Genomic DNA, 12,942 nt, shown 5'->3' on the forward strand with positions numbered 1-12,942 from the left:
GTAGCATTATGTTAATATTTTATTTCACCTGTTGATATAGCGAACACTCCTGGTAGTTAAAAATAGCAGCGAATTAGGCCTACAGTACTTTAAAAAAAGAAGGTATAATGCATTTTGTTTTCTAAAACTTGAAACAATAGATTTTCCATTAATAGAAATGTACACAAATGTGGAATTGAAGTGTAATATTTTTCATTTTTGACAAACAACAGTTGATTCAAAACAGTGAAGACTGAACACAATCTCAAGAAGCAGTCTAATGCCAGACAACAAATTAGGGCACACTTGTCACCCTTCACAAGGTTGGGTTATGGGAATGCCTATCGTTAAACTGAGCACTTCATTTCATTCAATATAAAAGTGCATGCGTAATGCCTCTTGTTTTGGTCACAGGAATCATGGACCTGAGCTGAACCTTTGAACAGAAAGACATTGGTTGTCTAACTTATCTTAGTCGATTTTAAAAGGCATCAAATAGAGAAAACCTATCGTTAACATCATGTGTGAGGGATCACTTAAAAATGTCCAAGGGCCAGTTCATTATTCAATACTAAATAAAATAGATATGAATCTACTCAAAACCTAGTTTGAACAGAAGTGCACTGACAGAAATATCAACAGAAGAGTAAACAAAATACATTCATACATCTGCAGAAACAGTACAGGGCCACACAGGAAGTAAATGAAATGACAACTGCACCTATTTCCATCTGGACAGTGTACATCAACAAACAATGCAGCGTTAAAAAACATCACTGACAACTATAACCGACAACCACTGTATCTCAAATGTATCCTGTGTTATCATATCACTATCCAATATATAAAATTCACACTACATTAACACCACATGCTATTGGTTAAATATGCATTGTAAAGAAGAGGTCTGATAACATGTAAGGTATAATAAAGGAGTTGTATGAAATAATAGATCCATACACTAGGCACAGTCTGAATCGAGGAGCACAAGCCAACACATAAGCACTTGTCAGAATAGGGGTTAAAAGATTAGTCTAAGTAAGCATGTCAGAAAACAAAACAAGAGTTATCAAACTTAAAATAATAAAGCACATTAAATGTTGGCTAAGATGACCTCATAGTTACAGTTGAAACACACAGACTACACATCCCAGAACCAATGCACAATGCATTTCTATTTGAATGTTCTGTAACGTTGCACCCTCCTGAACAGACCCCTAATCTGAAGTCAGGTGATCGGACGAACTAGGGGTTGCTTCTGGGTTGCTTGGCGACATCGGGGTGGGTCTCGATGATACTGGGTCTCTGCAGTGCCCATTGGTCAACGTCGTGTCTCTGGCCATCAAGCTCCTCTGTCTCTGATTCACTGCTGGAGCTACCGCTGCTGCTACTGCTGGAGTGRTCACTGCCAGTGAAGTCATAGCAGTCCTTCTCCTTCCCTCTACCCTTCCCCCTCCTCTTTCCCTCTGCGGCCTCAGGGTTGACCTGCAGGGCTGGCTCGGGCACCGTTGGTGGAGGTCCCATCTGCATGTCCTGCCAGGGCTCCAGGACAGGGGTGAAGACATGGAGGGTCTTGTGCTGGACAATGGGGTCGTCCACGGTGCTGTTCTCCTTGGCCTTGGCCTTCAGAACCTTAAAGTTCTTGGATTTTGAGGTCACCGCAAACCAGTCCTAAGAAAACACAGGACAAAGGAAATTAGTATTGTGTGCCACCAAAAATCACTACAATGTATTTTTGCAATAGTGTATTCATATGGCAAAAAAGTATAAATTCATATGATAGAGTAGATCATCAAGGTGGTGAAAAGTCCTAACTTAATTTCTGACCTGGGAGTGGACAGAGTTGATGTGGTACTTCACCCCACTCTCAGAGTTGAACTCTTTCTTACAGATTAGGCATTTATATTTCCCTGCTTCAAAGTCCCCCTGCATCGAGAGAGACACAATTTGGTTGAAGTAGATGCTTAATAATGGGTTACATTTCTGCTAAAATTAGGTTTGAATGCTAAAAGAAAACGTAAGAATTGACTCGGTTTCAGCTGAATAATTTTCACTGTATTCTGGATACGTTGCAGTACTTGGAAGTGAAAGAGAGGGGAGCAGTGTGAGGAAATCTATTTTGTTACCCTTCCGCAGAGCCCAAGGTGAGCCTTCAGTCCAGACACGCTGGTGTAGACCGAGACACAGCCCTGAGGGAAACCAGAAAGTTCCCCAGTCACAATATAAGCAAAGTATAGTACAGCGAGTAAAATCTCTACTATAGGCAATATGGGATGAAAGATTATTTAGAAACGTATGGTTCGTACCAGGTTTGGGCACTGCACTTTCTTTTGCAGCTTCACTTCATTTTTCCACTTCCGAAGGACCTCCTGACTGAAGGCAGGCAGCCCTGGGCGTGCATATCTCAGCTGTGGAACGCAAGAGAAAAATAATGGTTGATCAGGAGGTCAATGTTTACACAGGAATAGATACATGAGCACAGCTCTAGGACCATCTTAGTGTTGAAGATCCCTCACCTTCTTATCGTCGGGGACCAGGTCCCCGATGACCTTCCTCTTGGGCCACTCCTTAGCCAGCTCGTCATTAGCAATCTCTTGTAGGTGGAAAACAGCCACCTGGGCTGACATGCGTTTGACCCGGCCGCTGGGCGTCCTCTCAGGGTTGGGCTCTCTCTGGGCCTTCACCTCATCCTCCTCCGCATTCTGGGGCACCTGCGGGGGAGAAGGAGACAACTGTCTATCATCTCCCACTCAAGAAAAGCTCAAATAAATTGGACTCAAAAGAGACTCAAAGAAATGGGGTCTTCTGGGAGAATGAGAAGGCGGATATACTGAGACAAATGTGTGACATTGAAGTTGCAAGGATGTAACTGCTACAGATTGTACGTACAATGGCATGTTGTGTGATGGAACGTCTCCCAGTGAATTGTAACCTTGAAAGACCAACTGTCTTATTCGTGGAGAAGTGTATACTGTAAAGGCAGTGCAATGGAAAACTCACTGGTGCGTGCTCTGACTTGAGGTGGTACTCCAGGCCTGCCTTAGACTTGTAGACCTTGCCACAGTGTTGGCAGTTGAGAAGCAGCTTCTCCAGCTCAGACTCCTCCTTCCCACACTTCTTCATGTGGTACAGGTAACCCATGATGCTGGTGAAACTACCAGTGCAGCCCTGTAATGTAACATACAGTCCTTTAGAATGGAACAAATCTTTAGTTCCCCTGCACCAACAATGTAGTATCAGAAATCCCTGACCTGTTAGAACATTGTTATTGTGGGAGGCAACCCATCTGCCTAGGAAGACTACCAACAATGGGTTAAAGTGAAATCTGTACTAGAATTTCAGATACAGACGCCAGCGAGGAATCATACCTCTTTAGAGCATTTTAATTTGCCCATCCGTTTCAGCACTTTCCTCAGTTTTTCCTTCATGGACTGGTCATCCAGGCCATTTATGTCATCTGGCGAGGGCTGGCAAAATATGACAGTTAAAACCAACATCAACATGAAACACACCAAAACAGGCTTCAGATGGGGGAATGGCCTTACCAGGTTATTGTGGTCTGCCATGATGTGGTACTTCATTCCAGTGGAAGATTTCAGTTGTTTCCCACATTGCTGACACGTGAAGGGATTCTACAAAAAACATATTTGTTTAGTTTTTGAAATTCAGTTGAACCAATGTGAGTACAACATGTGAGGCTGTTATTGTGAGGATGGTGCAGACACACCACTCGGCAGTTCTCCATATGTTTCTTCAGTCCCTCCACAGTCTTCCTGCTCACACTTTTACACTTGGGGCAGGTGACTCGCCCTTTCCCCAGGATCATCAGCTGCCACCTCTCCTCTTGACTTCCTGTTCCACACAGGAAGTAGAGTTTTTTTTAAATTATTAAACGTAGGATAAGGAACAATCCCTACTCCATTACTATGCAATTCTCAAAGATATATGTAACATCATGCTAATACAACATTTTTACTAGAGTAATTACAGTGTTATTACACAAGCTTATGATCAACAACTAAAGTGTTGCCAGAGAGTTTATCTATGGTGACATTCTATTTGCTAATCCTTTGTCCTCTCACCTGGGGGGTAGACAGGAGGTTCTTTCTTGGTTGTGAAGGTGAAGACTTTAGATTTCTCTTCCTCGGACGGCTCTGCTGGGTGACTGTGACTGCTCTGGATAGCTACACCTCCAATAGAGTGACTGCTATGGACATGTCCACCTACAACAGAGTAACTGCTCTGGACAAGTCCACCTCCAATAGGGTAACTGCTCTGGAGATGTCCACATCCAATTGAGTGATTGCACTGGACATGTCCACCTCCAATCGAGTGACCGCTTTGGACATGTCCACCTCCAACCGAGTGATCGCTTTGGACATAGCTATGGACATGTCCACCTCCATGCAAGTGACCGCTGTGGATGTGGCTATGGACATGTCCACCTCCAACCGAGTGACCACTTTGGACATGGCTATGTACATGTCCACCTCCATGCAAGTGACCACTTTGGACATGGCTATGGACATGTCCACCTCCAACCGAGTGACCACTTTGGACATGGCTATGGACATGTCCACCTCCAACCGAGTGACCACTTTGGACATGGCTATGGACATGTCCACCTCCGACTGAGTGACCACTTTGGACATGGCTATGGACATGTCCACCTCCGACTGAGTGACCACTATGGACATGGCTATGGACATGTCCACCTCCGACCGAGTGACCACTTTGGACATGGCTATGGACATGTCCACCTCCAACAGGAACTGGAACTGCATCAAAGGAAACATTCAGCATGAACTAAAACTTGAATACCTGTATGTAAGAGAAAGAGTCATAAAATAAGAGATTGATGGTTGCAAGATACAATAACTACCTGTGTGTCTCACTTCCGGAGGGAAATTTGTAACAGAAGGTGCTCCGTTGTCCACCTCCACTCTCCGCATTTTCTTCATGGCAAAATCGGAGGGTGGAGGTGGTTCCTGACCCCGGCCCTGGGCCCTGCCTGTGTCTGGAGCCTGGTTGGGCCAACAGTCTTTAGCCACCAGCCTGTGAGGCAGTCTGGCAGAGGGAGGTGGAGGGGGAGGCAGCTCCCCGTTGGCTACAGCTAGGCTGGAAGACACCACGGAGCAGCAGGACGTCTCGCTGGTTGAATCCTCCACACCAGAGCCCAGGGAGACATTCTGCAGATCCTCATACCTAGAGGATTGAAAAGGTAGGAGTTGATTTCATTACACTGATGGGTGGGACAATTGATAGAAATGGACAATAAAAAAAAAGGAAACTCATTTACCTTTTTCTGCCATATGTTCTTTTCATTTTTTGAGTCACCTGGGCATGAGGGTCATCATTCTATAATATTAAATTAGAGAATTGTAAAGCAGATATCCAGTGTCCTACAGTACCTTACATGGTTGTATTGTGAAAACTGCAATAAGGACCATCATACTGTACGTTGATGTAGAAGTGCTTAATGCTAAATAATTTGTAGATCATCATATGATTGTCGTTATTTCAGTTTCATATTGAGGACTGGAATAGTGCACCCATTCTTTGGCCAGAACACCCATAATGGCCAAGTAGAACTGAAACAAAATACTGTATTATCCTAGTCAAAAAATCCTACAGGATTACAATAAATAAATCCTATTAGAATCCAATAGAAAATACTATCAGATTTTGGAACGAATCCTATAGGATTTCAATAGGACTGGATCCAAAATCTGATACGATTTCCTATTGGATTCTAATCTGAATTTTTTATTGGAACSCTATAGGATTTTTTGACTAGGGTACATTTTTTTAAATGATTCATTTTTTTACAGGACAGATGCATGTACAGATATGGAGACAGATATAGAGAGGGGTAGAGAGTGGTTAAGGACACAGTCGACGGAGGATATAATCCTACAGGAGTTCAATAGAACTGGTTCCAACATCTGATTTGATTTTTCTATTAGATTCTAATTGGATCCTTGCATTAGAATCCTATAGGATAGAAATGTTTTTGTCTCCTATAGGATTTCTATACATTTTGTAGAAGGAATTGTATAGATATGTACATTACATTCTAAAGGATTATCCTCAAAACTTGGCTATATTTGATTTACACCATAGCGAACTTGGCTGCTTAACATATGGAGCACCGACCCTCCAGCTCATTCATAGCTTGTTCACCATCTCCTTTTTAAATAGGGAGACAATTTGTTTTCAGCACATTTATTTCCATGACTGATCTAAACTCATTTTCTCATGGCTCTCTCTCATCCCTCTGCAGCAGACATATGGTGAGCAATAAATTTGGGACTATGGAATCGCAATAAAAGGTACAACCCTGGGAGCGAAAGAGGTGGAGGGTCCCCTTTAATCTTTGTTTTTCTTTTCCTCTCCCAACATAAAGACGTAAAGGGAGCATTCTCTGTTCTGTATGCATAGGTGACTATTATATATCAAAGTAAAGAAATGCTCATATCTTTGTGCCCCGTGTAGAGCGTGGCACTTGCAAAGCCAGGGTTGTGGGTTTGATTCMCACGAGGTACCAGTATGACTACTGTAAGTCACTCTGGATAAGAGCGTCTGCTAAATGACTAAAATGTAAATGTTACTGTACCTAAAAATGTATTTTCCTTCTACTTTTTAATTGCATATAAGCAATGTAAAGATGCTGTGCATTCTAAGGGGAAAACTCCCTAAAATCTTGTGTTATTGTAAAACTGTATATAGCATTGTATGTCATATTGTAATGTCAAATTCAAAGACAGGAAGTTGAATGAATAAGAATCAAATCAAATAACTCAAGTGAGTTATTTTTTGAAAAAGGTGTACTGTACTGGTGGTCATACTGCAAATGAACWTGCAGCCTTGAATCACTCCCATATTGTGGTGGTGAATAAAACCAAAATTAATATAGAACCGTTGTTTCCGATCAACGAAAATGTTGTACTTAATGTTGTAGTATAGTACTGGAACAAATTACATCAAACTATAATTTAATGGGTTCAATTAAGATTTTTTTTAAAATAATAGGCTTCTGATTGGGTTGACAAAATCTTACAAGATTTATCAAAAACCTATAGGATCCAATGGGATTGATTTTGTTTTCCAAAAGGGAAAAAGTAGTCCAATAAGATTCTGATAGAGGTGACACAACATCCTATAGAATTGTGAGAATCCTATAGGATTCTGTTGGAAAAATTACTAATCCAATAGGATTTTTTGACTAGGGTATTTATTCTTACCTTAGGTGGAGCACCAATCATACTCATCACACTCATATCTGACATCCTCTGGATAGCTGTTGGATTATGGGTACATTTTCATTAGTTCATCTCTTTTCCGACAAAACACTATTAAAAGAGAGTTTCCGAGACAATATGCATGGAATACATAAATGGAGACTACACAGGCAATAAAAATMAAGATTAAAGACATTTGCAATTGCAACTGGCCAGAGACAGACTTGGACAGAATGTCATTTAGCATGTCATTTAGCTCTGAAGTTTGCTCAGTAAACTGACAACTTGTCAAACATCTAGTGATAATTTAGTGACATTTACCTGGTATTGGAACACCACTTTTTTGTTTTGGCTGTGAAGCCTTCCTCTTCCTTGGAACATATGATGGTGACATGCTTCCCTGTGTGTGATGATGAAGTTGATGATGGTGATGATGGTGATGATGATGATCATCCATAATTGCAGCAGACCTCGCTGATCAGTACTGCAACACAACACCAGGCCTAAATTATTCAAAGACATATAGTGCATGCAAAATAGATAATCCCYATCACATAATTGTCAAAAGGGCTTCAATATTATTTAGTCTGGAGAACATCTATTCTGGTAGTARGCCACTGTATTTTGACGTGCACATAGAATAAAAATTACGTGGCATACCAACCCTTATGAACACAGGATTAGCCCGTGTGTTAATCCAATGGTAATATGAATTTCTTGATTCTGTTTGATTTAGCKCAGCAGTGCAACATTGTAGCCTACTCGAGCAGTGTAGCAGTAACAGTGTGTGATCAGAGTCCCAGCCACCATCATTATCCACCACGGATAGCCACACAAAAAAAGGGAAACGCTTGCCTTGCAGCAAATCTACACTCTGGATGCTGATACAATGTAAGCATTATAACCGTGCACTACATGCGCTCAAACAACTTGGCTACAATGGCCACCTACTGATTTTGTTTGATACACTTACATTGTGAAATGTCTACCCGTACAGTACACTCCCATTAGCAAGGTTAGCTGCCATTCCTCCCTGTTTTAGTCCCCCCTGTCATTTTCCCCGACAACGACCCGCCTAACAAGTCTTTGCATCGACTCGGTTATTCGAATAGAGAGACCATCAAATGGCTATGCTGACATTTTCAATAGGCTATCTACTTGTGAAAATATTGACTAGACAAACAGTACAGTATCAATGATCTATATTCCATACCCTACGCGAGATTACTTCATTCCCGAAACGCCCTCTTTGCAGAGACAACAAATGAGATTCCCATTTTATTCACCACGACACTGTAGCAAAGATTTTTTTATAACTAACCCAAGATAGACCACAGCCTGTCGTTTCCACCGGGAGCAAATTAATCATAGTGGGCAGAACAAGCAATGAGGTGGGCAGAGACAAGCRCGAGTTAGTGAGATCCTATTGGCGCGTTTTAGCACGTGTTTGCATATTTCCGTTAGGGAACAGTTACTATTTGAAGTGCGCATGTGCAATACGTCAACTCGCCCTTGCACTCCTAAACAAAGCATTTTTTTWAAACTTTGGCAAAGGGTCAAGTCTACAAAACTTTGTCCATTCTGTTCGTAAGAGATTCTAGTTTTGAAAACAGAAAACTGTATTGAATAAAACTGTATTGAGATCAAATGTTTCATCAACGAGAAAATTAGCTAAATCCATCTCGCTCCATCTTCTCCCACTGCCGGCTACTGAGCTTCCTCTTATCACCATATTAGGTGGTGAGTAGAAACGCCAACCGGATGCTTCAGCATTAAATATAAAATGAAACATCTGGCTCATTGTTATATCTGTGACTATAGCCTCTGCGGAGTCGGGCAGAGTCCACAACAACCGTATGTTCCGGTTTTCAGGGGAAATGGAAAGAAAGCCTGTGACGCGACTTCCGGGTTTGGACGTCAAAGTTGACCGTCTTAGAGAGGCTCAAAACCCCAATGTATCATGTGTAAATTGTGACTGACTGACTGATCTACAAATAATAATGAGTCTTTATTTATGATGCAAGGTGATTTGTATATCAGTCAGTYAGCAGTTGCCTGCAGTTGATTTTATTCTCTCGAACACGACCAAGGCAACATCCATCTTAAATCCTCCTCCACATTTACTGGATTGGTTGAACAGCCAGAAGAGAACCACCCCCAGCAGTTTTCCCCCTTCTCATCAAGTCCAGTATCTCTAAGACATGGTTCCCCAACTGGCGACCTGCAGGACGAATTTGGCCCAGGGGCAGTGGCGACCTGTCATTCAGGGCAGGTGCAGCAGAGCCCCACATTTTTTAGCTTGCCTGTTTTGCATGTTATTTTGGCATTAAAAGTGTCACATATCACTTTGCAAACAATGTAAAAAAAAATATATATATATCATTGAGTTAATAAAGCCGAATACAAACATGGTCTCTTTTTTGTTTTCTTGAGTAAGGGAGCTCCAAAATGCAGGTGTTTCAGCCTAGCTCACCTTTCTGTGGTGGTGGGGCAAGCCAGCAGAAAATACGGAGCGTTGCGCCGTGATCGGCTCAGTGTTCTGTTACTCATGGGGACACTACGTCACCGCCAAGTCTAATGGTAGCGCTCGAAAATTCAAGCCCTCTGGGTGCTGCCATAGGGTTACATTAGAAGTGCCCATCCAAGAAGGCTCAAGGTCATTGGCCACAGATAAAATGACGTCAAATCACGTTATATCTACAGTAGCTTTGATTGGACTGATCATGTCAACATCATACTTTCAAAATCATATGTAGCAGTCATCATCATGAATGAAGTTGACAATCTACTGGCAAATCCTTTTTAATCCTTGTTAWATGAAGAGAAATAATRAAGAGAAATTATAGATAAAACGTATCAGTGCTCATCTGCCATTGGACATAAACATTACACAAGTTGGAAATCGCAAATTCAACAATTTGGGCTCCAGAGTGGCGTGGTGGTCTAAGGCACTGCATCTCGGTGCAAGAGGCGTCACTATAGTACCTCGTTTGAATCCAGGCTGTATCACATCTGGCCGTGATTGGGAGTCCCATAGGGCGGTGCACAATTGGCCCAGCGTTGTCTGGGTTTGACTGGAGTAGGCTGTCAATGTAAATAAGAATTTGTTCTGAACTGATTAAATAAAAATAAAAAATCTAATTAAAACAATGAGTGGTTTGGAAGGAATCATTGGCTAACTGCAAGCATTGCAAAGCAATCATTAGCCTGCTATTCAGTGGAGTGGCCGTGTGGTCCCAAGTCCAAGATTAAGGGTCTCTTTTCCTAGTTTAAAATGATAAACATACAACATTGGCCATGCTGTCAGTGAAGCATGATTTGTGCCGTGCTCAAAACAGCTGTTAACTTGGAACGGCAAAATCTGACTTTAGTGAGTTTAAGACGACTGGGAACTCGGGAAAAAATGAGTTACGACTGGGAAAATATGTTTTGAACTTTCATCTTACTCTAAATTGTAAATCGGGAACTCAGGCCTCTTTCTAGAGCTACGACCTGAAGATCACTGACTTCCTCATGATTCAACCTTTTTTCCCCCAGAGTTCCCAGTTGTCTTGAATGCACCATAAATCCAGAGAATACCAGACTTTGATGACAAAGTTTGATGACACAATTTTCCAACGAAGGACCGCCACGCCACCTTCCTGTTAAAGTGAGGTGAGTCCAAAAATGTCTTGTATKCTGCTGAATAAATTATGTAATATGCAGGGGAGATGTGTATACTGTAGCTAAGTGTCACACCCTGGCCTTTGTTATATATATTTTCTTGATTAGTTTAGTTAGGTCAGGGTGTGACATGGGGGATGTTTGTGTGTTTTGTCTAGTTTAGGGTGTGTGTATTGTTTAGGGGGTTTTGTAGTATGTATGGGGTTGTGTTCAGTGTAGGTGTTTAGGAAAGTCTATGGTTGCCTGATTTGGTTCTCAATCAGAGACAGCTGGTTATTGTTGTCTCTGATTGGGAGCCATATTTAAGGCAGCCATAGGCTTGTCTATGTTGAACGTTCGTTGCTGGTCTGTGCACTTAGGTTATTTAGCTTCACGGTCGTTTGTTGTTTTGTTAGTTTATGTATAGTGTTCGTTTCGTGTTTTTTCTCTCTTAAAAAATTAAGAGATGTATTTTGCACACGCTGCGCCTTGGTCCTCTCTCTCTCACGAAGACGATCGTGACAGAATTACCCACCAACCATGGATCAAGCAGCGTGAGAGGAACCAGGACTCGTGGACTTGGGAGGAAATATTGGACGGAAAGGGACCCTGGGCTCAACCAGGAGAATATCGCCGCCCCAAAGCTGAGCTGGAGGCAGCGAAAGCAGAGAGGCGGCGATATGAGGAGGCAGCGCGGAAACAAGGCTATGAACCCCGTTAAGTAAACCAAAATGTTGCTTGGGGGGGGGCTCTCGGTAGTTTAGTTGGGTCAGTCGGGAGACGTGAGCAACTCCTCCTGCTTACTGTAAGGAGCCGGTGAGCGGATTTGGAGGTGAGCGACGCAGAGACCAGTAAAGGAGTTAATGGAAATTGGAGGAGAGAGTTATGAGGGATGTACTGTTTGGTGCATGAGGCACCGGCATCCGTCCGAATAAACTGTTGTGAGTTAATGTCACCGAACAGCTCTCCATACCGTCCTACCCGTCTGGTTAAGACAGTGCTACAGACGCACAAAGCCTCCTGTGCGTCTCCAGAAGTCCTGTGCCTCTGTTACTGCTCCTCCACTAGCCCTGTGGGGCGTGTCCCAGCCCAGTACCACCAGTGCTGACACCACCACACTAAGCCTCCTGTGCCTCTCCAGACCTGTTCCTCCTCCACGCACTCTCCCTGTGGTGCGTGTATCCAGCCCAGTGCCTTCAGTTCGGCCACCACGCACCAAGCCTCATGTGCGTCTCCAGAGCCCTGTACGCACTGATCTTTCTCCCCGCACTTCGTCCTGAGGTGCGTACCCTCAGCCCCCGTATCACCCGTCCCCGTACCACGCACTAGTCATAGTGCGCCTTGAGAACCCAGTTCTTACCCTGTCCTGCTCCCCGCACTAGCAGAAGGAGCGGTTTCTTAGCCGTGAGTACCTCACTTCCGGCACCACAGCCACCAGGCCTACAGGCGCCTATCGCCAGAGCTCCCGCTCTGCAAGGCCATCCTGAGCCATCCGTCTAGCCAGTCGCATCTGACCATCCGACTCCCTGCTCGCAGCATCCTACAAGCCATCTGAAGCATCCGTCACCCGCAGCGAGCCCATCTGAGCATTCCATCGTCCGACGCTCATCTCAGAGACTGCCCGTCATCTGTCCCGAGCCGTCAGAGCCAGTTCGTCATCAGGGCCGCTAGAAGCCATTCTCATCAGGATCCGCCCAGAGCCACACCACCAAGGACTCCGCCAGAGCCAGCCAGCCGGATCCGCGAGCCGCCAACCGCACCAGCGCAGACCCACGACAGCCAGAGGACCGAACCAGCCAAGGGAATATTCCGAAAAGCCCCCCCAGCCGCCAGCGAAGCGCAGCCAGCCAGGGAATCCGCTCATGCACAAGATCCGAACTCAGCCCAGGATCCGCCGAGAGCCAACCCAGTCCAGGTATCGCCAGAGCCACAGCCAGGATCCGCCACGACTCAGCCAGCCAGGATCGCCGAGCCAAACCTACAGGATCCGCCAGACCGCAAGCCGTCGCACAGCAGGACGCCAATCGCCAGAGCAACCAGAATACCGCCACGCACCAGCCAGATCCCGCCAAACCAGCCA

At 44.0% G+C, this 12,942-nt stretch overlaps 1 protein-coding gene across 7 annotated transcripts; it reads right to left on the reverse strand.

The window, feature by feature from the left end:
* Position 1: 1 nt before the first annotated feature.
* On the reverse strand, positions 2 to 9,051 carry LOC112068134 (zinc finger protein 512). Of its 7 annotated transcripts, none has more exons than XM_024135181.2 (15): positions 8,950 to 9,051; positions 7,542 to 7,704; positions 7,224 to 7,279; positions 5,279 to 5,337; positions 4,862 to 5,184; positions 4,062 to 4,757; positions 3,707 to 3,831; positions 3,525 to 3,611; positions 3,348 to 3,446; positions 2,980 to 3,147; positions 2,496 to 2,690; positions 2,286 to 2,387; positions 2,106 to 2,168; positions 1,807 to 1,905; positions 2 to 1,650 (listed from the first exon to the last, which is right to left on the reverse strand). In XM_024135181.2, exons 2-15 carry the CDS (start codon positions 7,675 to 7,677, stop codon positions 1,225 to 1,227), a joined length of 2,634 nt encoding a protein of 877 aa, XP_023990949.1. In that variant the 5' UTR covers positions 7,678 to 7,704; positions 8,950 to 9,051; the 3' UTR covers positions 2 to 1,224. The 7 variants fall into 7 exon arrangements, with proteins under 7 accessions (XP_023990949.1, XP_070294140.1, XP_023990951.1 ...); XM_070438039.1 differs by lacking the exon at positions 8,950 to 9,051 and adding an exon at positions 8,542 to 8,648; XM_024135183.2 differs by lacking the exon at positions 8,950 to 9,051 and adding an exon at positions 8,434 to 8,535 and having other exon boundaries at positions 4,062 to 4,202.
* Between the last annotated feature and the right edge of the window lie 3,891 nt (positions 9,052 to 12,942).

Source organism: Salvelinus sp. IW2-2015, unplaced genomic scaffold (genome assembly GCF_002910315.2).
Source record: "Salvelinus sp. IW2-2015 unplaced genomic scaffold, ASM291031v2 Un_scaffold86, whole genome shotgun sequence".
Taxonomy (NCBI): Eukaryota; Metazoa; Chordata; class Actinopteri; order Salmoniformes; family Salmonidae; genus Salvelinus; species Salvelinus sp. IW2-2015.